The sequence below is a fragment of the Salvelinus sp. IW2-2015 genome, linkage group LG4q.1:29, assembly GCF_002910315.2.
Source record: "Salvelinus sp. IW2-2015 linkage group LG4q.1:29, ASM291031v2, whole genome shotgun sequence".
Taxonomy (NCBI): Eukaryota; Metazoa; Chordata; class Actinopteri; order Salmoniformes; family Salmonidae; genus Salvelinus; species Salvelinus sp. IW2-2015.
In genome coordinates this window covers 27,278,435-27,301,011 of record NC_036842.1, presented here as the reverse complement: position 1 = coordinate 27,301,011, position 22,577 = coordinate 27,278,435, and the positions used below count along the sequence as shown (strand labels likewise).

The 22,577-nt window shown below is 44.0% G+C and overlaps 1 protein-coding gene across 3 annotated transcripts in view; it reads left to right on the top strand.

The window, feature by feature from the left end:
- The window catches only part of LOC111961761 (LHFPL tetraspan subfamily member 2a protein-like), a 78,077-nt gene that overhangs the window by 50,830 nt on the left and 4,670 nt on the right, over positions 1–22,577 (top strand). For 2 of the 3 annotated variants that reach the window (XM_023984281.2, XM_070442733.1), the window contains one exon: positions 14,716–15,686. In XM_023984281.2, coding sequence (XP_023840049.1) covers positions 15,266–15,686 — 421 coding nt within the window. In that variant the 5' untranslated portion in view covers positions 14,716–15,265. Of the gene's footprint in view, positions 1–8,364; positions 8,462–14,715; positions 15,687–22,577 lie in introns of those variants that run through there. The other variant, XM_023984278.2, reaches the window with a different exon arrangement.

The window sequence follows — 22,577 nt, the reverse complement described above, 5'->3', positions numbered from 1 at the left end:
CAATGCAGCAGACATAAGGTTCAAGATGTATATTATCACATTTTCAATGTACCAAATCAAAAGAAATGAAAATTATTAACCCCAATGATTTTTTACAACCCATATCCAAATTACTTGCAAACTTGCTTAAACCCATTGGCGGGCATTGGAGCTATAAAAAAAAAGTGACGACACACATAAAGTCTTGAAGCACCCCATCGTTGTGGTTCACTACTCGTAGATATTTCCTCAGCGCCGTGCAGGTGTCCACACAAGATCCCTAGCAAGCACAGCTATCAATGCAGACAGTACTCCTTAGCAGCAACAGATATAACCATGGATACGTGAACTCGTTAATCTTCCACAAGCAATTCTCTCCAGGTCTCGCACAATGCTAGGCTAACCTCAAGCTGTCAAATACCTCCACGATGCGGCGGTAACTTCAGTCTCTACTAAGTCTTTCTTAGCAAAAATAATAACTCTTATAAAATCAAATCAGTATTTCCCTTCAAAACTCGGTAGATATGGGTTTTGTTTTATTTTTATCGTCTTCTTTTATCATTTTTCTTCACCAACTCTGATAATGTCTCTCCATCTCTCTTTCAACGTCTCTTTTCCCAGGCCTCCAGTTAACCAGGTCAACTCTCCCATTGGCCACAGCTTAACAAAGCTACCTTATTGGTCAAAACTTAAACTTAAAAGTAAACCAACCTATTCCCTTGCACATTAAATAAATATTTCTTCAAAATAGATACATTAACGACATTACAAATCAGGAGCAATTCGATCACCTTTTAAATCTAATACCAATTAATTATAACAAATAAACTCTATACTTGGTTTTAGCAAGGGTATTACATTTACTTGGTGATATGTTGCTGCTAGTTATAGGCAACATGTAGAGACAGAATACAGACAGAGGAGTTTAAACAAAGTTTACATACATTATAAACAACTAGGTAGAGTGAGCATAGAGCTATAAGAGAATGAGCAGATATACAATATACAGTGGGTATACGGTTGATATACAGCGGGTATATGGTTGATATACAGTGGATTTACAGTATCAGTATGAATATCTAAATGCAGAGAGATGAACAAAGTGCAATGCAAGTTGAGTGCAGTTATTTTGTGTACAGTTCAGAGAAGGCTTGATGCGGTGTGCAGCATAGAGTGCATAGTCCTTTAGTCTCTGTGGGCCAGATGGCTGGTTGGTGAGGACCACAGCCCGGGGGAAGAAACTTTTCAGGTAGCGGGAGGTTTTGGTCATGAGTGAATTTCTGGAGTTGGGGACCGGGTGGGAGGGGTCGGCGATGATCTTTCCTGCACGCTTCCTTGCCCTGGAGTTGTGCAGGACCTCGATGGAAGGAAGATGGCAGGTGATTACCCTTTCTGCAGACCATTGCACTTTACCCTTGCAGCAGGCAGACTCAGACCCAAACCAGACTATGATAGAGGAGGTGAGGATGGACTCAACGATTGATGCGTAAAACCAGATCAGGATTGACTGGGAGATGTTGAGTTTTTTCACCTGCTACAAGTAGTCCATCTGCTGGTGTGCCTCCTTGGTGACCTCTGTGATGTTGTCCTCCAACTTGAGGTTGTGGGAGATGATGGTCCACAGGAATTTGAAGGATTCAGCCGTGCTAACAGTTGAGCCATTAATCTCCAGGGGGAGAGATAGTGGGAGGAGTCTTCTGAAGTCAACCACCATCTTCATGGTTTTGTCTGTGTTGAGTTCCAGGTTATTGCGACTGCACCAGGCCACCAGCCGGTCGACCTCTCCACGGTACATTGACTCATCGTCGTCGGTGATGAGACAGACCAGAGTGGTGTCATCTGCAAACTTGAGTAGTTTGTCAGATGCGATGCTGGAGGGGCAGTCATTGGTGTAGAGTGAGTGAGTAGAGGTGAGAGCATGCATCCTTGCAGCTAAGGGATAAAGAGTCTGAAAGGTGTTTTCCCAGCTTCATGTGTTGCATCCTGTTGGTCAGGAAGTCAGGGATCCACTGACAGATGGAGCTGGACACGTTCAGCTGGGAGAGTTTGTCTTGTAGCAGTTCTGGGATGATGGTATTGAACACAGAGCGAAAGTCCACAAACAATATTTATTTAGGTTATCAAGGTGGCGACGTAGTGTAAGTAAGCCCGTGTTTACAGCGTCGCCCCCCTCCATCGAGACAGTATCCCTGCACATTGTAAATATGGTACTGGAACTGACCCTGTATATAGTGTACTTTATCATGCTCTTATTTCTAGATCTTGTGTGTTTTTGTTCTACCTTGTTATTTTTAATATTACATTGTTATTGATTACTGCATTGTTGGGGTTAGAGCTTGCAGGAAAAGCATTTCACTGTACTTATGCATGTGACATTAAAACTTGAAACTTGCTGGTTGGCCACACACTTTGACAATGCCAGACTCTGATATGTCAGATGGTTTTTGTTTTCCAACAGACTCTTAACCTCCGAGGCGCTGGGCTCGACAGGCTGGCAGTGTTACTGTCAATATAAGAAGACACACACACACCCGGACCACCCTCCAAGTCTCTTTCCTGTACTAGGCTTGAGTATTGAGGCCCGGCACTTTTACCCTCATACAATTCAAACACATATACACTCGAGGAAGGAAAGAGGGGGAGGATGAGAAAAATAAAGGTGTTGAGACCTCTGTGACGGGTGGATCCCACCGCTGCCCGTCAGCTGAGAAAACACCTGGGAGAGTTGAGCTCCCCATCGCTTTCTCTCCCTCTTTCCTCCTCTCTTTCCTCTGTTTCCCACGGTCTGAAGCAGTACAGAGACTCCGTTACCTTCAACACAGCACTGTGTTTACGACACCTCAGACCTTAGTACATTAACAGATACACCCATGACACTGTATCTGCTCCTAATAGTGCTAGACAGTCATTACACTCAGCCCAGGACACCTAACTATCTTTGGTGCTAATGGAGTTGCCGACTGCTGAAGTTGAAGTATTGCTTTTGCCTGTTTATTGTGAGTGCAGTAGTTTTAAATTCCAACAGGAATGAGAGGCCTATTAGGTCTGCTGAAGACAAGGAACCTAAGAGGTGCTGAATGGATGGACAGATGGATAGATGGATGGTTTATTTTTCAGGGGAAGTTTGTTTTGTCCTTCCGATGGCTTTTCAAGGCTGCCGTTATGTAATGCTGGAATGTCTACTAGTGAAGGAATCATTCAGGTAGTCCTAAGCTTTATTACAGACGTCTTCTACATAAGCTCCTCTCGCTGTCCCTTCTTCATGACTGAAAGACCTTTCCAGATATTTACTGTTCTAGGCCTTTTTCTATCAGTGTTGCACTATGGGGGATTTGGACTGAAATCCTCATCCATGAAATCATGAAATAAGATCCCTGCAGACTGGGCTGTAGGTTATATGATACATTAAACTCAGTGGACACGCCTATCCCAGAGCAGGGTTTCCATTAGCTGGTAATAGCCGGCTTTTGGCCGAAAAAAAAAAAAAAAAAGAAGTGAGAAATATAATTAGCACCGCCCAATTGACCGAGAGAAGAAAATAAATCCCATGTGAAATAATGTTTTTTGGCCTATTCATTGATGAAAATACCAGTTGATGGGAATACATTTAACTGGTCATGCTTATCGGTCTATGGGATCATTCGCATAATTGAGTGGAATTAAATTGGCGTGTGTGTATATTTGTTATGTAGCTTATCTTATTTATCACAAGCGCACAGCATACAGATACAAAGCCTTTGAGCAGGAAATATGTCAGACAGCACTTTTATAAGCCCAATCATTGCGCAACAATTCTAAATGAAATAAAAAATATTTTTTTGCCATGATTAAAAAGAGCTACTATTTTTATTTCTCAACTGGTAATTGAAGGATGCTTCCCATTCACTATTCAAATGCATAGGCAACAGAAGGAGTGCCTCCAGCTTTGCAATGAGCTGGAGGCAGTGTGCGTTGTGAAAACATAGCTACTTAATTGTTTGAAACCTGAAAGTTTTAGAAAATATTGAGGCATGTTTTACCTTGCTTTAAAATAGTCTACGCAAAATCCTACCATATCTGTGGAAGCAATTTTTCTATTATTTCATATGCCATTGAAACCAGTAGCCTATTTCTCTCATGTTCTATTGGTTTTCAACTTTATTTCATTGTCTGCTAGCCAAATGCACAGTCGCACATAGCCTATTGCCTTGTGTGCATTGCTGCGCAAATAATGTTAAAAAATAATCGTTTTGTAATATTTTAAGCTTAACGTTCTGATCTATCGCTTTTTGACATCTTTTTTATGTATTCCAGGTCTACTGGTTGTATGAATTTGGGATCTAGAGTAGATTGACATAGGCTCATAGGCGGCGCCTCCATAAGGCTACGGGAAGCTAAGCTTTCCCTAAGTAAATTGAATTAAATTGACAAAATGATATACCCTAATTAGCCTGCTCCTGTCTATACAGAAATAAATACAACCATTTAAAATAGGCTACTAAAGCATGATTTGGCCACAGAGGATCATTAGCTTTTAATTTGTTTTAAATCGCATTGCCTGCGGTCGGCAAATACCAAATAGAGGATTGTTAAGTTACGACTGTCAGTGAAAAGTAGAGAGGCCCAGCCAGGAATATCCCAATATTTAAAAATAAATTGTGGGAAAACATTGTTTGAAAAGCAAATGGCTTTGACAATGAAAAGACTCTAATCTGTCTTTTAGTTATCATTCTCAGCTTAATTGAGCGAACAATAGTAGGCATATAGCCTATCTTATTGGCGCCAGCGGAGAGCATTGGCCATATCTCCGGTGAGTGCGCACTGCACATATTCACCATTTATTATTGTTGGGTCAGTGCTACTTAAAAGTTTGTTTTTGGACAGTAATTTCCTCCTCCAGTTTAGATGGACGTCACATTATATTGGTGTCTCCACTTCTCATAGGCCTATTATATGGACAAAGTAGTTTTTATTGATATTTTTGTCAGTATCAGCAGAGTAGGCTACCCTGTAATTTTTCGTATTAAAAAAGATTCTGCTGTCTCCAGTCATATAAAGTGTAGTAGAAATGCATGAAATGTGTTTTTCCAACCAAAGAAAGAAGAAACCTATCTGATATAGCCCATAGTCCAGGCCTCTATCCATGCATTGAACAGTCTTTTTGGCGAATAGGGATTGAGTTATATTATTAGCCTAAATATGACTATCCAATCTACTCACATTAGGAATAGTAGACTATCTTACATAAGTCTGAAAATGTGATGATGCATGGAATGCTTTATTATTAAGATGCATTTTTATGGTGAAAATTAGCTTCCCCAAACTTGAAACTGACACGCCGCCTATGCATAGGCTAGAGATATTGCTTTTTGTTACTCATCTTGTTGGCTGAGGAAAAGTACATATGGACAGTTAGTGCGCGGTAAGGACACACGTCGTTGCATCCTCGACTTGCATGTTCTGTTAAAATGAATTACCATAATCTAAATGGGATTTCTGTCATTCTGAGCACCGTAACCCTTATCAGGTTATACACTAAATGCATATGGGTCCGCAAATTTCTCAAATGTCCGGTAAATTAAAAAGCTGCTGGTCAAATGTCCGGCGCCACATTTTCATAACGGAAACCCTGCCCCAGAGCATCTTTAACGTGTGTGTGTGTGTGTGTGTGTGTGTGTGTGTGTGTGCATATGCATGCACATCTTTACCATATTACTCCTCCATCTGTGTGTAGACTCAGATATGCAGGCGTGGCCTTGGAATGGCCAGATGGCTATTTGCTCTCTCCCAAGAGTATGATCCAAGTGTGTGTGTGTGTGCATGTATGTGTGTGTGTGTTTAATCGTCGAGGTCTGGTTGCATGTAGAGGATGCCAGTGGATCCATTTATCATTGTACAGTATATTTGGCTACTTTGGGCCCCAATAGTCCTCAACTGCTAACATACAGTACTGTATACTACCCTGTATACTATCCTGTATAGGCTGCTTCTATTGGAGATATCAACACTCAGTCCAGACCTCAGTGTTGTGGCCCCCCAGGACTACCAGTGTAATAGAATAGTCTGAGTAGAGTGGGTTGTCATTAGTATTACTTTTCCTGACTGGAAACTACATAGACTCCATATCAGAGTCTTTCCATCTTCTTTCCATCTGCCCATCTTTCCAGATTATTTCCGTGTGTCTGTCCATCAGTTTCCACTGGGATTTTATGGGGGGGACTCTGGATAACCTCATTACGCTGGCTGGAGATACACATGCATGCACATACACTCACACACACGCACATACTCACACACACTCGCACATATACACACACACACACACAGGCACTACACTGATCTAAAACACATGTGGACGGGTATAAACTGCATGGAGTCATATGTGAAACACGTCTGGAGATCTGGCGTGTCGGGGGGTCCAAGGAGAGGGTTGGGAAATCCTGGTCTACATTGACTGCTTCCTTTCTTTGTCTCACTATATTGCTATATAGTTATTCCAGGGCGCAAAGTCAGCAAACTGCATTGATCTGGTCAGCATGTTGTCTAGCAACCTGTTTTCTCTTTTTTCTTCATCTTTCCTAAGAGCTCATCCCTTCTCTCCTGGTCTGCTTAGATCTATGTGATACTATTGATTGGTCTGTGTCAGGAAAGACAAATGACCAGCCCTCTGTGGCCTTGTGGCCTTGTGTGTGTGTGTGTGTGCGTGCGTGCGTGCGTGCGTGCGTGCGTGCGTGCGTGCGATGGACATTTTAGAATGAGCTCTTTTCAGATCATAAGTGTGCTACTTTAGACAGACCATGCTGCATGGCCTTTAAAACAGACCTTTCACCTTTCTAACACACACACAGTAGATAGAGGTCTGTAGTATTTATAGAGGCAGGGTAAAAGAGGAGTCTATATTGGGCTGGAGATGAAAGCAGATGGATTATAGTAGCAGACATTGTGAACTGTTCTGTGGCTCTGCTATCTCAAGTGGATCAATGCATGGTTTCCCTAACACCCTTCTCTGCTCCACTCTGAAAGAAGCTCTTATCTATCGTTTTTTTTCATGTGTTGGTGAAAAACAATCTCCAGAAGCTTCAGGTGGATCAGAAGAAACCTAACCTGACCTAACCCCAACCTTAGGAAGGACGCCCCTATTAAACTGGCCAATAGGAAAGGCTTTGGTCGTGTGTGTGGGTTCTCATATGGATCTAATTTCTTCCACTGTGTGTTATGCTGGTGAATGAGGACCCAAAAGCGACTTAAAGAAACAGAGTCTTTATTCCAGGCTTAAACAAACAATGATTCTCCTGGAAATTATCATAGGTAAATCCAAAACAGGAAACTGAAATCCTCTCGTCAGTAGAGAGGAACGACTGGAGACGCGACCACAGACTGCAGGTCGCTTCAGGAAGGCACAGGCCGTAGCTGACATAGACACCTGCTCACACGCAGCATCTGAAGAAGGCAAAAACACGACAGGGCGGAACAAGGACACAGAACAGAAAACATCAAACAAGAATCCGACAAGGACAGAAGCGGAAAAGAGGGAGAAATAGGGACTCTAACAGAGGGCAAAATAAGGGGACAGGTGTGAAAGAGTAAATGAGGTCGTTAGGAGAATGAGAAACAGCTGGGAGCAGGAACGGAACGATAGAGAGAGAAGCGAGAGGAGGGAGGGGAGAGGAAGGGGGAGAGAGAGGGATAGAAAGAGGGAAGAACCTAATAAGACCAGCAGAGGGAAGCACAGGGACAAGACATGATGATCAAAGACAAAAACATGACACTGTGACAGAAAACAGAGCAGCTTTCACTTTAATGTCCACCATTGGAACATTAGGCTGGCTGAATGGGGACTCCCATCACCAACACACAAAACTTTGTCAGTCCATCCACCCTTCAGTCCGGACACCCGTCTGCCTGTGAGTCAGTCAGTCCGGGCTGTCATTCAGTCTGTTTCTCTGGCCGAGTTATGTTACTGGAGGCCATAAGCCGATGTAACCTGGGATTGTCCAGGGCCGTATACTTCTTATTAGCGCAGAGCTTGGCTAGCATTCTGTGCATGTGTACGAGAGAGAGAGCAGGCAGGACCACACACACACACACACACACACACACACACACACACACACCACACACACACACACACACACACACACACACACACACACACACACACCACACACACACACACACACACACACACACACACACACACACACACACACACACACACACACACCACAGAGGGTGGCCCTGTGCAGCTGGCTGCAGCATTTGTTATTTTAACCCAGATTCTGGGCTGAGCTATGGTCACCATGTGCACCCTCTCAGGGGTGTGGCCTCGTCATCTGTCTGGCAAATCACTGCCGGCTGTGAGTCCAGGGGGAGGGGTTAGGGGAAGAGCTACAGACTGGGGTCTCAGTGAGAGTTAGTTAGCGGTTGGGTGTGTGGAGTCCAGTGGTAGAACCACCAAGACATACAGCAGAGCTGCACTGAAGGAGGAGAATATGGCAAACAGGTTGGATCATATTGTTTCTCTTCTTCTCTTTGGTTTTGCATTAGTTGTGCTACTCTTTCATGACAGAATATAACAATATGACTTGTTGTAAGGTTTACATTGATTAATTTAGCAAGTGAGAGTGCTCAATGCTCACATTTACCTCATAGTGTTTAGAAGACAGTTTCAAGTATTACTTTCCCTGATTGGAAATATTTCCCAGGCCTAACAAAGGGGGTGACTAACGCTAGAGGATGTAAATATTATGTTCCTCATATTAATCATAATGTAACTCCAGTGTTGAGCAGGTTACACAGTAGCCCTGGGAAATTATGGCACTCTCACTGTGGAAATGTTGAGCACTACAATCATTTGTCACACAGCACTGACACAACTACAATTGTTAAGAGTCATATTATACTTAATACCGGACGACAAGGCTGTGTGTGTGTTTACTGATCTTGTGTTTACTCTTCATTATCCTGACTGATGACTCAGTCATACACTAAGTTGTTTTCCAGTTGGTCTGTGGAAGTAGGCCATGGGAATGTTATTGTGTTATATGTTCATGCTTTATGTGTTTGAAGAGGCAACATGTGAAGAGTTTCATTCCAAAACGCTATATATGCATTTTCAGAAATGTGCTTTTATTGTTTTAACAAATTATGAAAGAGATTGGTGTATTTTTTCACTATCTAATCGTGACATGGGGTTGTTCAACGACAGACATGTACAGTATTTGTTTAACATCTATCACTTGATGGTTTCATTTCAGGGAGAAAAATAATCATGTTTTTTTGCTAAATGCTGCAGTATATCCACCTCACTCTCAGAGAAATAAGTAGTACTGCTAGGTTTTACACAGTGAAATGTAACAAATAACTAAATTTTTTAATGAAGAAATGTACAAGTGATACATTTGTGACATCGATATTATAATTTTTGTATGATAATTCAATATAGTAATATGAGATCTGTACGTAAAACATTTACTTTTTACATTTGACTCATTTAGCAGATGCTCTTATCCAGAGCGACTTACGGTAAGTGCATTCATCTTAAAATAGCTAGGTAAAACAACCACATATTACAGTCAGATGTACAGGATATGAACATTCCATTCCAGCTAAACAATGGATGTATAGCATTTCACAAAAAAAAAAACATTTTCATTCACAGCTAAAATCTATGAATATAAAATCTGAGAACAGTAATATTTTACACACACACATGAAGGTACCAATAAGCAATAATTTCTGATGATATAGCGTTTTGGAATTAAACTCTGCATATGTTTCTGAAGTTGCTTTGCAATAAATAGGATAGCAACTGAAAGTAGTTTTCAGGACAGGTTTCAAAAGTAAAGACTTTGAAAGTTAGTTAGGGAAACGTCTAGAAACGTCCATACTTTTGTTCCCCTGCCTGCCCTGAGTGGATGGACGAATGACTTTATTTGGTTCTTCTTAATGAAAACCTGATGTGTAGATCTAACTGTACAGTATAGGCATTCCTCCATAGCCTCAATCTATATGGGTGTTTGACCTACAGTTGCCCCCAGTGAGTGAGAGAGAGAGGAAGAGAGAGATTGAGAGACCACCATGTACCACCCGCCACTAACCACCTCGTCTCCGACGTTTACCGTAGCCGTTGTATTTCCATAGATGTATTTCCATATTTCCTGTCAATGTTAGTGTGCTGAGGGACCTGCTGTTGAGACTGCATATCACTGTGTGACTCAGACATATTTGTGTACTTTGTAGTGCAGATGAAGTGTAGCAAAGTGTTTGTGAACTAATGGGGGTGGTAATGTGTACACACACTCGCACACAGACACACCCTAGGGTTTTTAAGTCTATGGTCACTGGTTCACTCTTATTAGTGTGTGTGTGGGTGTGTGTGTGTGTGTGTAATAGACATCATAAATCCAGTCATAGCCTAACACGTTTATGGTCTGGTTTGCTGTGCTTCACAGAGTGCTGGGAAAGTTCTGCTCATGGTAACAAACCACTTGAAGCTCTGCCTGTTTAGTGGTCTGTCTGGTCTATCTCTAGGGGGAATATTGAAGTAGGCCATGTCCTAATATTACCTCAGAACAAAGTATACACAATCTTATCATACACTAGCAAATTTATTGACTGTAAGCTAGTTTTACCTTAGTTACAGATACTCCCCTTGACCAGTCTCTCTCTCTCTCTCTCTCCCCCCCCCCCCCCCCACCTGCAATCAGGCACACCTGCCTGTTGGGGTCAAAGGCCAAGTGGCGCTAAACTTCAAGAAGTGGTCAGTTGACCCGGCTCTGTGTTCCTTTCCTCCAGCTGCTTTAGATTGTTTCAGCTTTCTAAGTGTTTTCGAACAACGTTGTGTGTCAATGAGGAATTAGTCTCTGCAACTGACCAAAAAAGTGTCCCAAGTGCGTGATCTGAGCCCAGAGGCCTTTCCTCCTAGTGGTGTTTGAACTGGCAGTCTGTGAAATATCACTGGTGTCAGAAAACATCTACGGATCTACAGAACTCATGGGTGGGTGGGAGTCCCAAAAGTTGAGAAGTTACTTGAAAGGTTGTTCTGCATCAAGACAGTGACTGAGCCATACGCTTGGCTGTTCTTCAATTGACATCTTGGTGTGTGTCTTAGTTAATACAGATATTTGTGTTTCATAAAAGTTATTCCTGATCCTATCCCTACACCACAGGCGATGGCTGTCTCTGCGCCTGTTTTTATGACCTCCACTCGACTTGGACACACACACACACAATACAACAAACCACATTCACACACACACTCGCTAGCCGCCCACAGATCTGGGTCATTCTGTCTGTCTGGTGGAAGGATAGAGAGGGAAAAAGAGGGGAAAGAGGGAAAGAGAGGAGAGGGGAAAGAGGGGAAAGAGAGGGAAAGAGAGGAGAGGGGAAAGAGGGGAGGAGAGGAAAGCGGGGAGGAGAGGGGAAAGGAGAGGGAAGAGAGGAGAGGGAAAGAGAGGGCGAGAAGGAGAGGAAAGAGAGGAGGGTTGAAAGAGAGGGAGAGGAGGAGAGTGAAAGAGAGGGAAACGAGGAGAGGGGAAAGAGAGCGAGGGGAAGGAGAGGGAAGAGAGAGGAGAGGGAAAGAGAGAGGGAGAGAGGAGAGTGGAAAGAGAGGGGAAAGAGAGGGGAAAGAGGAGAGGGGAAAGAGGAGGGAAAGAGAGGAGAGGGGAAAGAGAGGGAAACGAGGAGAGGGAAGAAAATGAGGGAGGAAAGCTAGGGTTTTGTGATTATTTCAACAGGATAAACAGAGGTCAAGGTTCCAGTATGCTGTCACTTGTATCAATCTCCCTATCACACACACATAATTCATTAAACACACACATACACAACAGCACTGATCCCTACTAGAAGGGAGTGTGACCTGCATAGCACGTAGCGACACTTTAACTTAACTTATCTCTCCATGGTGACCGGGTGCCAAGTGACAGGAACGACCCCAGGAGGTTCAGATCTTTGGCGGCCACAGGTCACCACTGGCCCCCTACTTCTGCTCCAGGCTGCTCCAGGCGCTCCTCACTCCCTCGCCCAGCTCCCCAGATAGGAAGCTTGGCCCTCATGTCCCTCTAGCTAGACTTTCCCACTACCACCCTTCCCTCCCACGCAGAATCTCCACACACTGTGTCCAGGCTTAGGATTCCCATGAGGCATGGGAAAGGGAGGGAGAATAGAAGAAAGGGAGCGGTTGGTGGTTCAAGAGAATAAATGGTCAAAAAATGGTGTGTGCTGTGCCCATCTCTCCCAGTCACAATGATCCCACAATACCAGACACAAGTTAATATTATCCTACCGCTAGTGCTCATCGAGTCTGAACTCATGACTGGAAATGTTAGATGGAAAACGCAACACTAGTAAAGTGAGCTGCTGAGACGATGTGAACCCTGTGTTTCAGCACACTGAGGACTGTGTTTCAGCACACTGAGGACTGTGTTTCAGCACACTCAGGACTGTGTTTCAGCACACTGAGGACTGTGTTTCCGACTCCAAGATACAGGATCCAGATAGATAATTTTAATACAGAAGGTTTTTACGTCCCTCTAGGTATGTGTGATAGAAAGAGCGAGATAGGGAGATGGAGAGAGAGAGAAATGGCGAGAGGGATAGAGAGAGGGAGGGAATGGTAGAAACATTCCTGTAGACCCAGATACTTCATTCAGATCTAGAGGCCCACTGAGAGACCTCAGCCTGACCTGAGAATGAAGTCATCAACAAGTGACTGCCTAGTCGATGATCTCATCAGCTGTCGCCTGGTTATGCTGTTTAATACAGCTTGTGGTTTAAAACCTAGCAGCTTTTACATTGCAGTAATTTACTGCTGCATTAATGTTCTGTAGCAAGAGCTCCTTGCCTTGCTATGTTTTATTACATTAATGCCGTGGTTCACATGGACTGTTAAGCTGCCTTATGGTAGAGCGTCTTTGTGCCAAGTTATCAATTAAATTAAATGTGTTTTCAGGTAAACTGAGGGTTAGATAAAGAAGACAAATGTTTGTGAAAGGCCTTTTGAAGTAAAGCCCTTGGGATTGGGTATATGATTTCCTCCTGTAGCTAAAATCTTTTATGAACGATGTTCTTGCCATGGGTTATCTCTCCGAGCCCTGACATTTTACAGTATTTATTGTTTATTAGTTTAGAAGGCCATGTTGTGAAACCAAGCCCTGAGGGTCAGCTTTCTGTATTGTCTAGAGATAGTGTGTGGGGTAGCCGAGTTGTGAAATGATGTCATGGGTGGTTATCCCACAGCCTTCTAGAGATAGTGATGATGGTGAATGGTGTGTTGTTAGATGGAGACAGTCAGACCATCAGTAGGTTATCTATTCAACTCTCCAGCAAGCGTCAGTGAGAGTCAGTGAGATGACAGTGTTGTTGTGAGATGGACGTGGTTACCTCTCCCCCAGTACTGATGGTGTTAATGACATGTTCATGTCACTGCGGTTATCTATCTTTAGGAGGTATGTGACAGTAGTGTTCGTGAAATAGCTGTGATGTGATGGTGACACTGGGGTTCTGTGAGTTCTGTAGTGGTGGTGTTTATGAAATGGCCGTGTCAGCAGGGTTATCTCAGCCTGGCTGACCCTAGGTCAGTTATGTGTTAGCTCTGTGGTGGTTGGACAGCCAGGCTGCTATCAGCCCTACATCAGTGGCGTGGGCTGTTTCATCTGAGATTGTTTGTTTTTCCCTCTGTCTGTGTCTGTTTGTCAAAGGATCCCTCATTCCCTCTTTCCACATCTCTCTCCTCTCTTCCCTTCAACTCTCCTTCTCCCCTCCACATCTCACCCAGCTTCCCCTGGGACTGACACTACACAGACATCAGTGTGGACCCAGAGTAACTCCTCACACACAGATGCATGCACGCTCCTACACACACACAAACACACACACACACACACAGTACACACACACACACCCCTGGGAAGGGGAAAGGGGAGGAGCTGACCCTGTCAGTCAGGGAGCTCTGCAGGGGAAACCAAAACAGAGAGCAGAGCAGAGGAGTCAGGCTCCTCCAGGCTGGCTGACCAGGCCTGCCCTTTCTCTCTCTCTCCCTCCTCCTCCATCCTCCTCTCTTCCTCTCCAGGCCTGGCTTTATGTAAACATGACAAGAGGTTGTTGGTTCGTTTTAGACAAACCCTCCCTCTGTCTGCAGCCCTGTTGTCATAAGGCTCTCCCTGTCTATACGTTTCATCCACCATTACTCCCATTCACCATGGCTGTGCTATGCCACTTACTGTTAGTGTATGGTTGGTTATTTTAAACTGCTGTGTTGGTCAATGACCAAGTTTCTTTGCTGATTACAGTTAAATGTTGCCTGAGTTGGGAGGGGGGAAACACTGCTTCTGAAACGTTTGATTCCAACACTGCTAATCCGTCTTTCGGATGGGACGTTAAACGGGTGTCCTGACTCTCTGTGGTCACTAAAGATCCCATGGCACTTATCATAAGAGTAGGGGTGTTAACCCCGGTGTCCTGGCTAAATTACCAATCTGGCCATCACACCATCATGGCCACCTAATCATCCCCAGCTTCCAATTGGATCATTCATCCCCCCTGTAACTATTCCCTAGGTCATTGCTGTAAATGAGAATGTGTTCTCAGTCAACTTACCAGGTAAAATAAGAGTTAAATAAAAATAAATACATCATGTAACTGAGCGTTCTACCATGGTCTGCCCTTTCAACTGCCATAAATAATGATCACACACTCACTTTCTGTTCCCTTCTCCGCCCTCCCTCCTCTCTTTCTCCCCCTCCCCTCTGTCTCAAGGTGTGTAGTTGGTGAGAAGCCAGCTGGCTGGCCTTGGAGACACTCCTTCACTACGATGTAGAGTCCAGAAGAGAGAGAACGAGAGAGCGTGTGAAAAACAGACACTCCGGCTGGAAGAGAAACTGAAAGCGGGTGAGTAAGACATCGCAGGAAGGATCGGAAAGAAAGATAGGGAGACAAACCAGAAAGAAGGAAGAGGAACAACACCAGGGGGAGATAAGAGAGAGAGAGAGCGAGAGAGAGAGAGAGAGAGAGAGAGAGAGAGACTTTCAATCATTGACCTCAGACCCTGCCTCCAAACCAACCTCTCCCTCCCTCCTTCTCCTCCCTCCTTTCCCTGCACTGGAACTGTTTACCCTCTCTCACACCTCCGTCACAACAGGACCCCATCCTTCACTCTCTCCCTTCACCCTTTCCCCTCTTCCTGAAGACCCTAAGGACTTGAACCTTCACCTTTGACCCCACCTGTGTAACCACTGGGCGGGAAAAGACATCACCAAAAAGACATCACCAGGAACACTTCAGAACCACTTCAAACATCATCATCACCATGTGCCACGTGATCGTGACCTGTCGCTCCATGCTGTGGACTCTACTCAGTATCGTGGTTGCCTTCGGAGAGCTCATCGCCTTCATGAGCACCGATTGGCTGGTGGGCTTCCCCCGGACACCGGACGCCGTCTTCGGCCCTCATGGTGCCACAGCGGCTGGCGAGGCCTACCGGCCCACCCTGGGCATATACGGCCGCTGCATCAAGCTGCCCCACTTGCGGCGCGGTGTGCTGTGTGGGCCGTACGCCGTGCACTTTGGGGAGATCGCCAGCGGGTTCTGGCAGGCAGCGTCCATCTTCCTGGCGGCGGGGATCCTGCTACTGTGTGCCGTGGCCTTCATCTCTGTCTTCACCATGTGCTTCCAGAGCATCATGAAGAAGAGCATCTTCAACGTGTGTGGACTGCTGCAGGCCATCGCAGGTGAGACTGAGAGAGGGATACACGCACATGTAGACACACATTTCACACACACACACACACACACACACACACACACACACACACACACACACACACACACACACACACACACACGTATACCTGTCTCTTATACACATCTAGATGTGTATAAGAGACAGCACACACACACACACACACACACACACACACACACACACACACACACACACACACACACACACACACACACACACACACGTATACACAGCAGAGTTGCACACTTACTTTCACATTGAGTTATTGACATGTAGGTACAGTGCTGACTTTAACTCAAGCAGGAAATCCACAGACCCTCTTGTTGTAGTGTTGCTGCTTGCAGTATTGTATTGCCTGTTGATTGGTTGTAGTTTTGTCTGGGCTGTTCAGTAGTTAGATACAGTTGACTGACTGTTAAACCCCTGGAATGGAGAGAGAGAGGGGCTTGTAGAGGGATGTGTTCTATCTGAACAGCCAACATTCAACCCCATCCAGCTAACCTTTAGTGCTGCTGCCCACCTCTTCAGAGTTTAAACATTCACTAACTAGAGCAATCAGACCCCACTGACCACAAACGAACACATGCACGTGTACACACACACACACACATACATACACACAATACATACACACACACATACATACATACACACAGGCCCCCGAGAGTGCATTAACTCTTACTCCCAGCGTCCTCTCTGTGTTTTTGAGGTGAGCATTAACCCTATTGGTCAAGGGTCAGGGAACCACGGCAGCCTTGTACCTCCCTCTGAGGTCGTTGCCATCAGCAACAAGGGCCCAAATATTTGTCCTCTTGGGTCAGCTGGGAATGATGTCATGTGACCTGTGTGGTGTGTCCGCATGCGTGTGTATCTGTGTATGACTCTCAAGCCGCTTTGACCTGCTGTGGTGAATTATGGGAGGGAGGAGGCAGTCATTGGAGAGAGTGAAGTTATTCCGCCTGGATCTCTCAGAGCTCTCATCCTCTCTTCTCTCCTCTCCTGTACTAGTTCCTTAGACTCTATCAGGAGTAGGTCACAAACGAGCCCTACAGACACTGATCTACTGTAAGATTAGTGTGATGCCTTTTCAAATTAGTCGTTAAAGTTAGAATCTAGTGATTGCTACACTGGTGGACAGTTACCACAATGTAAAGCACATTCAGACCTAGTGAAAGTGTCAAATACTGTCCATTGCTATTGTGTTGTTATTGAACGTAGTCAGAGGACGTCCACAACTGGACTGATTAGAAGAGCAGAACTGCTCGTTAAGGGTCTGTGGGTCGCCGGGAGGAAGGGGATGAGAATAAGGAAGAGGAAAGGGGCCGAGGGGAAACCAGAAATAGCAGGGGGATGTTTCTTTAATGCACTCAGCCTAGGGTTGAATGGCGGGAACCAGGTTACTGAGATTTACCACCCAAAACCACTCCCTTTTCTCGGGATATATAACTGCGAGAAACCAGTAAATTAAAATAAACTATGAACAGCATAGCGTGAAATGGAAGTGTTAAATTATATGTGATGTCTAATCTGGCTTCTCAACTGCCTCTGCATGATGAATATTCAATGCTCAGGCTGGGTACAGACAGCCCATCTCAGTATGGAGTGCAGTTCACAATGCATGTAGACCTATCATCTTATCATGGTAACTTTTTGTCTTATGACAGATAGGGCAGCATAGTCTATGCTACAGTAATATAAAGACTGAATGCTCATCTAATCTCCATCTGGCTTTCGGAGGACACCTTACTTTTTTATTGTAAAGATGTTTTTTTTTAATTGCAGCAGCAGAGTTTTAAAACAGCCTATCACTTGAATATTATTGCTTTCAATCAGAGCACGTGCGAACACGCTCTTGCAGTCTTTCTCTCTCTCCATCAACTCCATTCAAGTTGCCTCCAAAATAGATAATCCTGTTCTAGATTGATATATAGATTTTCTAGCCTACCTCTTTCAGGTAATATATTTATTGCAGTATTAGCCGTATAATTAGCTAATTAGTGATGGATTAGGCATAATTTCTAACTTATAGCCTTTGTCTCTTGCGCAATACGCACGCACCTGTGCTCCGCTGGCCTCTCTCCTTAAAAAACACTCTTAGCTCTTGGAGTCCCATGCAGGAAAAGCTGGACTACAATAGCTTGCTGGACATCATTTTTTATACCAATAGACTATTCAAAGAGGGACGCAAGCTCTTGTTTGATGAATGTTAAATACAGCAGCCAATAGAACTCATGGGTAGTTTGAAAGAAGAGCGAACGCTCGCGCGGCGGTAGGCTATAGCAGTAATTTATTCAGACCCATAACCATTCAGTCTTCGTGAAAAGAAGAGAAAGCCTTCTGCATCTAGTTCTAGTACTATTCAAGGTGTCATTAGAATGATGAAGATAAGGACAATGAAACATATTTCATTTAACTGTTGAAAGCGAGGAAGTAATGAAGCAACAATAGAGAGAGAAAGAGGAGGTAGGCTACTAATATTAGGGGAAATATTATTAAAAGTATTTATGCGTCAGCCTACGAATAACACAAATTGGCCCTATTATATTTCAAAATTAAAATCAAATTCACTAGCCTGTAATTGTAACTTTGTTGGCCGCATGTGCTGCACCAGAATCGCATGTTCTCTCCCTGCTTTATCGTGGTTTGAATGATGTGCTTAATTCAGTCAATATAATCCAGTAGTCTATAATACAATACAGTACAGTAATACAGTTCACACTAAAAAAGATTAGCCTACTTGAGCTAGTTTAATTCATTTACCCAAGAGAGCATATAGCTACAGTAGCTACATCTATAGGCTTTTATGTTTTTCTGTCAGGCGTAATGTGCAGTAGCCTATATCATGTATGTATTGGATAACAGCACAATCATTTGTTCTTTTTTGGGCTTGACCTCATTAAATGTCTTTAATGTGGGGCTCATAAAATGTATATAATGTATTGCTCATCAGGGTCAAGTAGCATCATGATTGAATTGTCGATCAAAGCTCTAATCAAATCCAGACAGGCTTATTTATATGCTTTATAATGCTGTTGAATGACACTTCCGGTTTTTGGTTACCTGGTAGAAAAGGGATTTATTCTCAGAATGGAACATTTGTAAAATACCGGGAAAATATTAAACTCTACCTTAACCCTCAGCCCCTTGTCATGAACCGTCTCCCTGGCTACAGAAAGGGATAAAGAACAAAACACACTGCAGAGACACCACACCAAGCAGTGGTCAGTGTTGATGTGTCTCTGGTACTTTTTTCTGTTGGTGTTTTTCCTCCACCTCCACATGTGTCCTAGATGAGAGGGATGGAAAAGTCTGTAGTTTCTCCGCCAGGCAGAGTTCTAAGATATCCCTATATCACTTTATCATCTCTCTCCACCTCTCTCTCTCTCCCTCTCTTCCTTTCTCCTTTCTGCCAGTTTGATTTTCCTCCAATCAACATTTCCACTAAGTGTGCTGACCGACCGTAATGTTCCCGTAATGTGACCGTAACTGGGATCAGGTGGCAGATGTTTTGGGAAATACTTTACCTCAGAGGGAGAGATTGTGTTTCTGTAGCCAGCGGTGGTCACGTCATCTCACTGGAGTCATCAGAGTGGTCCTGATTCTATTAAACACATTTATACACACTGATGTCATATTGGGAAGGCTTTATCTCTAATAGAAATCAATTGGATATGCAATATAACTAGCCAAGTGTTTAAGGCCAGACCGAGGCAGTTTCTTTTTCAGAAACACAGTTAGAGACGACAAGACTAAGAAACAGCAGGTAGTTAAACTGTCTTCAGGTCTACAGCTGGGAGTGTCATAATATCCTTTTATTGTGGCCATAAACTCTCCCTCCCAGCTCCAACCAACCAGCCAGCCAGCCAACCAGACGACGAGCCAAATTCAGCCATGATGAGTTATAGGACTGTCACACAGATGGCTTTTGACCTGGGCGCTAGCTGTGGGTTGATGGCAGATGGGAATGTGACAGTGATCTAGTAAACAGATGCAATAATGATACAGCGTGACTATGACTGTTACAGGTCTGATTGACAGATGATCATGACTGTATTGGAACAGTCTGATCATGATGAATAGTCTAGGTCTGGATGTTACTATTGTTGAGCAAACAGAGAGAGCAGAAGTACAGTACAGGGTCGGGACGGGTGTGACTGGAAATTCATCTGATTACCAAAGCAAAGGTCTGAGATGTTGGTCAATCACAACCAGTGTTGACAATAGAGGTATGTGGGTGAGAGATATAGCGAGAGATGGCGAGAGAGTTTACAACCGTAGTGTGGGTGTATAAGAATTAAAGGCATAGAAAGAGAGAATCAGTGAGTAATGAAAGAGTGAGAGAGAGTCAGGTAAAAGGAAGTGCGGTGTAGATAAGGCTGATAGATATGAATGGAAAGTCCAGTCCATGGTCACGGTGCATATTACTGTAATTCTGAATCAAGCTTGTAGGACTTCCTACCAACAGAACAGTACCAGAACAAAATGACTGTGTGGAAGGAATCAGGATAATATAGGTCCCTATATTCCCTGTTCATCTATTACACTATAGTCCTCTGTGGGACAGTGGAGCTAAACAGAGAGGAACACAACAGTTTCACGCTACAGTCCTCCGTGGGACAGTGAAGCTAAACAGAGAGGAACACTACAGTTTTACATCTAGATCCTCCGAGGACGTGGGAGCTCAACGAGGGAACACTACGTTTTACACTATATCTCCGTGGGACCAGAATGGAGCTAAACAGAGAGGAACATAAGTTTACACTATAGCCTCGCCAGAGGACATAGGAGCTAAAACAGAGGAGATACAGTTTACACTATAGTCCTCATGAGGACAGTGGAGCTAAACGAGAGAACCATTATCAGTTACACCTCCTAGTGAGCTGCGAAGCTAAACAGAGAAAACACTACAGTTTTACACTATAGTCCTCCGAGGACAGTGGAGCTAAACAGAGAGGAACACTACAGTTTTACACTATAGTCCTCCGTGGACAGTGGAGCAAACAGAGAGGAACATTACAGTTTTACACTATAGTCTCCGAGGACAGTGGAGCTAAACAGAGAGGACACTACAGTTTTACACTATAGTCCCCGAGGACGTGGAGCTAAACAGAGAGGAACATTACAGTTTTACACTATCAGTCCTCCGAGGACAGTGGAGCTAAACAGAGAGGAACATCAGTTTTACACTAAGTCCTCCGAGGACAGTGGAGCTAAAAGGAACACTACAGTTTTACACTAAGTCCTCCGAGGACATGTGAGACTAAACAGGGACACTACAGTTTTACACTATAGTCCTCCGGACAGTGGAGCTAAACAGAGAGGAACATTACAGTTTTACACTATAGTCCTCCGGGACAGTGGAGCTAAACGAGAGGAACTTACAGTTTACCTATAGTCCTCGACAGTGGAGCTAAACAAGAGGAACTACAGTTTTACACTAGTCCTGCGAGGACGTGGAGCTAAACAGAGAGGAACATTACATTTTACACTATAGTCCTCCGGGACAGTGGAGCTAAACAGAGAGGAACTACAGTTTTACACTACAGTCTCCGAGACCGTGGAGCTAAACAGAGAGGAACATTACAGTTTTACACTACAGTCCTCTTGGGACATGGACTAAACAGAGCAGAAACACTACTTTTACACCATCTGCCAGAACCAGTAGGGACTAAACAACATGAACAATTACAGTTTACACTATAGTCCTCCGTGAGGACAGTGGACTAAACAAGAGAATACTACATTTTACACTACAGTCCTCCGAGGACCGTGGAGCTAAACAGAGAGGAACACTACAGTTTTACACTACAGTCCTCCGTGGGACAGTGGAGCTAAACAGAAAGAAACACAAACCTCCCCCAGGTTTCCCATAGAAACAACATGTCCTCTCTGTCTCACCCACTCTGTAACTGTTGAAACCATTCTCTTAACTCTATAGGGCAGAGGTGGCCAACCCTCCTGCAGAAATACTGGGTATGCAAACTTTTTCTCCAGCCCTGCTCTAACACACCTGATTGGTTTAGAGGAGCAGCGGATGAGTAAAGTCAGTTTAGTTGTTGATGAGAGTGTTTTTAGAAGCCAGGAGACACAGACCGAGACTCTCTTGGCTTACGGTCCTACCTGACAATCATATCAGTCTGGATGTTTCCAGTGAGAGACCTCCTCCTCTCTCTTCCTCCTCTCTTTTTCCATCACACTCTAATATGTGAGCCACCACCTGGATTCGGTCATATCTAGCAAAATTTGAAATGGGGTTTTTTACATTGGATAAAAGTAGAGAAAATGAAATGCTGCAGTTGAGGAACAATGGGAAAGTAATTCTGCTTTGAAAGTTGATAGACTTGTAATCCCACTTTTGAGAAGATGGCCTTTTAATTTTTTGGTACTACTACTGGAGAGCCCTTCTTTGTCTACACCCATTCAGCATTGTTCGCACCCTCTTAAACTGTAGCACCTCCCATCTCTTTAAGGATTCCCATGTGAGGTCGTGTGGCAAACAGAGTGAGCAGTGTAGTAAGCAACCAAAGATTTCAAGACTAAAAGTGGTGAAAGTAGTAGACTACAATAAGGAAAAACTGCAGATTAAAGTACACTTTATCAGGGCCTCCTGAATGGCGCAGCGGTCTGAGGCTGCAGGAAGGTTCCTGTCTTTTTCCGTGGCTAAACCAGCTAGGCTCGTAATTTAACCATTTTATTTGTATTTACACATGGAGTACACGTTTGTTATTGAGGCACATAAAAGTTCACATGCTCCAGAAGGCATTGCTGGCCAAAAACGCATTTTGAAAAAAATATATAAAAAGACGTTCAATTGCCTCTCCTGTGAAGTAGTGACATACGGCTGGCTTCCTGAAACTGGTCACATATATGTGGAGAG